Source organism: Fopius arisanus, unplaced genomic scaffold, assembly GCF_000806365.1.
Source record: "Fopius arisanus strain USDA-PBARC FA_bdor unplaced genomic scaffold, ASM80636v1 scaffold00012, whole genome shotgun sequence".
NCBI lineage: Eukaryota > Metazoa > Arthropoda > Insecta > Hymenoptera > Braconidae > Fopius > Fopius arisanus.
Window position 1 is genome coordinate 247,468 of NW_011887751.1, and position 3,202 is coordinate 250,669.

Here is a 3,202-nt window from a genome sequence, read left to right on the forward strand (position 1 = left end):
GAGATACCGAATTTTTTGTAATAACCTTTTTTATAGCCCTCGATTATCTCCGCAAAAAAGGTTCCGACAAAAATTTTCTGTCTGCCCTCTTTTTCGAGATATTCTCAAAAAACCGAAAGGCTGGAATTGTCGTGGAGTGAGAGAAAGTGGTGGAGTAACAAAAAAATTGAAATAATGAGTTAATATCCCGAAATTCAAATCTAGAAAGTCGTTGCATTTCCCCTCGCTGCAATCCCCCAAATCAAAGAGATTTATCACATGAGCAATTATTAGTCGAGCTGTCAACTACACTAAACAGTCATTAGAGTAACCAGGAAGGAAAGTTTCATTAGAACTAATAACTCTCTTCCTTTTGTGGCACCCGGGACATTTTCGAACTGTTTCCACTGATATTTACCCGACCGTTGACACAATTAAACCCAGAAGACTTGTAATTAATCTAATGAAAGGGAAAAACACCTCTCAATCATTACCACATATCAATCAAATTTCTCCTGTCACAAATCCCCGATTTATTCCTAAACAATTGATTCTAGGAGGAGATACCATGAGATCTTTTTTTTCAGAAATTCAATTCCCAAGGGAAAATATCTTCTGAGTTTTTCACGCTGAGCTGATAGTTTTTGAGATAAATGGATGACATTTTTTTGAACATTTTTGAAAATTGAGATTTTAATAAAAATATGATGTAATTATTTTGTTAAAGGACTAGACTCGGGGAGAGGATGGTCAGTATGAGCTCGATGCTCGTAGAAACCGTTAGCATCAACTACGAGGACTTCAACGAGAGCTTTTTGACCTGCGGCACTTGCCTATGCGTCTACGATGGGAGTGAACACACACCAAAACTGCTGCCATGCTCCCACACAGTAATTATTAAATAAATAAATAAGCAAATCGCCAACTCCTATGAAATTTCCTTCATCTCTTGCCCTCCACACTCCACTATTTGATCGAATAATTCACTGCTCTCCGCATTTATTAATTAATTATTAATCCCAGACTGAATTTAAATTGCAGGTGTGCCTGCACTGTTTAACGAGAATCGCCGCCTCCCAGACACGTGAGGCTGGCCACTTCCGGTGTCCAATATGCCGTGAATTGATAACAATTCCACGAGGTGGTGTACCAGCTCTGCCCCCATCATTTCTCGTTAATCAGCTGCTGGATCTGATGTCACGACAGCGACGCGAAGTCATACCAAAGTGTTCAGTTCATATTAATCAGGAGTTATTGTTCTGCGAGACTTGTGATACTGTCTTCTGCACAGTCTGCACTGGTGGCAGTCACGCTGGCACATCACCAGGATGTACCGAGCACACAATCATTCCCTTCAGCATTGCCATCAAACGAATGTCTGAGATATTACTCTATAAAGCTAACGAATGCATCTCCAAGGTATGTATTTCAACGTCAAGATAATAATAAAAATAATTGAACAATTTATTTTATTTATTAAAATGGTAATCGACAGTTGACACAAGCACAAGAATCCGTCAGCACCGAGCTGGGACGGTTGGACGCTGCAATGGAGCGTTGTCTGGGTGTTGTTGATGCTGAATTTGGAGAGATAATAAAGAAAATTGAAAAGAAACGCGAGGAGCTACAGGCAGGTGTGACAGCAGCTGCAAGAGATAAAAAACGAGTGCTTGAGGAGCAGCACGCGTTGATCGAGGCTGAGAAAAATAAAGTGGAGCGCGAGTGCGAGGGATTGCAGTATCAGGTGGAGGTGAGAAATATCACCCAGAGGATTGGAAGTCTGACTGATCAGTTGGACGCAGCTGTGGCCCTCAGTGAACCCAGGGAAAATGCTTTCATCACTGCTGAGTTCAATCATAACGATGCCATCCAGGAACTCGAGAAAGCACTTGGAGCACTAGGTCGTGTACGTTCTAGTACGACATTACCAGGTAATTATTTTAATTATTCAAATTAATTACCCACTACTTAAATTCTTCAATTTATGCAACTGAATCTCCATTTTTATTCATTCGTCATAATTACCGCAAATAATTTCCGTCAATTAATTGGGATTTTGGTAATTAATATTTCAGGATTGTGCAGAGCTAGTCTGAAGGAGACGGCAATAGCGAAATTACAAACAACTGTGATACTCGAGACTGTGGATTATCATGGACATCCCAGAAATGCTGGAGGCGATCCCATCGGTGTTGAGCTGACCTACGCCGATCAGTCCAACAGTAATGAATCCATTGATTCCCAGGTTATCGATCTGGATAATGGCAATTACGAAATCAATTTTCGACCACCACTTGCCGCGAGGTATTGCCTGAAGCTATCGGTCTTTGAGAGACCTATTAAGGATTATCCTGTGTTCTTTAATGCCACTGAGCACAACGAACCTATCAAGATTTATGGAAAAATGGGCCATGGAAGGGATGAATTCTATCAAATGGTCGCTCTCGCCGTTGATGATGATGATGTTATCTACGTCCTCGACTCAGGAAATTCAAGGATTAAGGTAATTACTTTAATTTAAAAAATCATTAATATTCATTCATTATTTTAATTGAATTCTAATTGACTTTAGAGTAGATTAAAAATGAGAATAATTATGAATTGTCTTGTGGCAATTAGTTTCTAGGTTTTATTAAATTTGATCTGCTTGTGAAAAATGATTCCTCGTGTGGGAATTGAATGAAAATTTCTCTCAACTCCAATTTCAGGTTCTCGACAGTAATTTAGAGTTTCAACGTCATGTAACAAACGAGGGCTTAACCAGACAGGGTGCCACAGGAATTGCCATATCCGAGCAGGGACTAGTCGTAACAAATTGGCGCACTCGTACAATTACGGAAATGAGTACACACGGAGACACTATTCGCTCATTTACGCACAATGCATTTCAGGTTTGTTCGCACGATCCACTTCTTCCGTTTTTTTTCCTCACCCTGAGAATAAAATGCCCCACGCCAAATCTGGATGAATTCGAATTTTTTCCATTAATTCATTTGAATAATTAATTCAATTGGGGGAGTAATCCCATTTTTATGTAGTTTAGGTGAACATTTATTTTGTTTTTGCAGACACCATTCGACGTGGCGGTAGACCGGAGCTATGGCCACGTCCTTGTCGCTGATAGTGGATCTGAGAGTGGACCCAATAGGAAATACTCCGTCTATGTATTCGATTCAGACGGAAAATTCCTATTTCAAGTGAGTTTTTGTCATCGTATTTATTT

The 3,202-nt window shown here is 39.9% G+C and overlaps 1 protein-coding gene across 2 annotated transcripts in view; it reads left to right on the forward strand.

Annotated features, from left to right (window-relative positions):
* LOC105262970 (tripartite motif-containing protein 2) overlaps positions 1–3,202 on the forward strand; it is a 6,974-nt gene that overhangs the window by 1,962 nt on the left and 1,810 nt on the right. For both annotated transcript variants that reach the window (XM_011298890.1, XM_011298889.1), the window contains exons 2-7: positions 707–869; positions 1,021–1,398; positions 1,475–1,910; positions 2,055–2,482; positions 2,688–2,870; positions 3,048–3,176. In XM_011298890.1, coding sequence (XP_011297192.1) covers positions 707–869; positions 1,021–1,398; positions 1,475–1,910; positions 2,055–2,482; positions 2,688–2,870; positions 3,048–3,176 — 1,717 coding nt within the window. The remainder of the gene's footprint in view (positions 1–706; positions 870–1,020; positions 1,399–1,474; positions 1,911–2,054; positions 2,483–2,687; positions 2,871–3,047; positions 3,177–3,202) is intronic.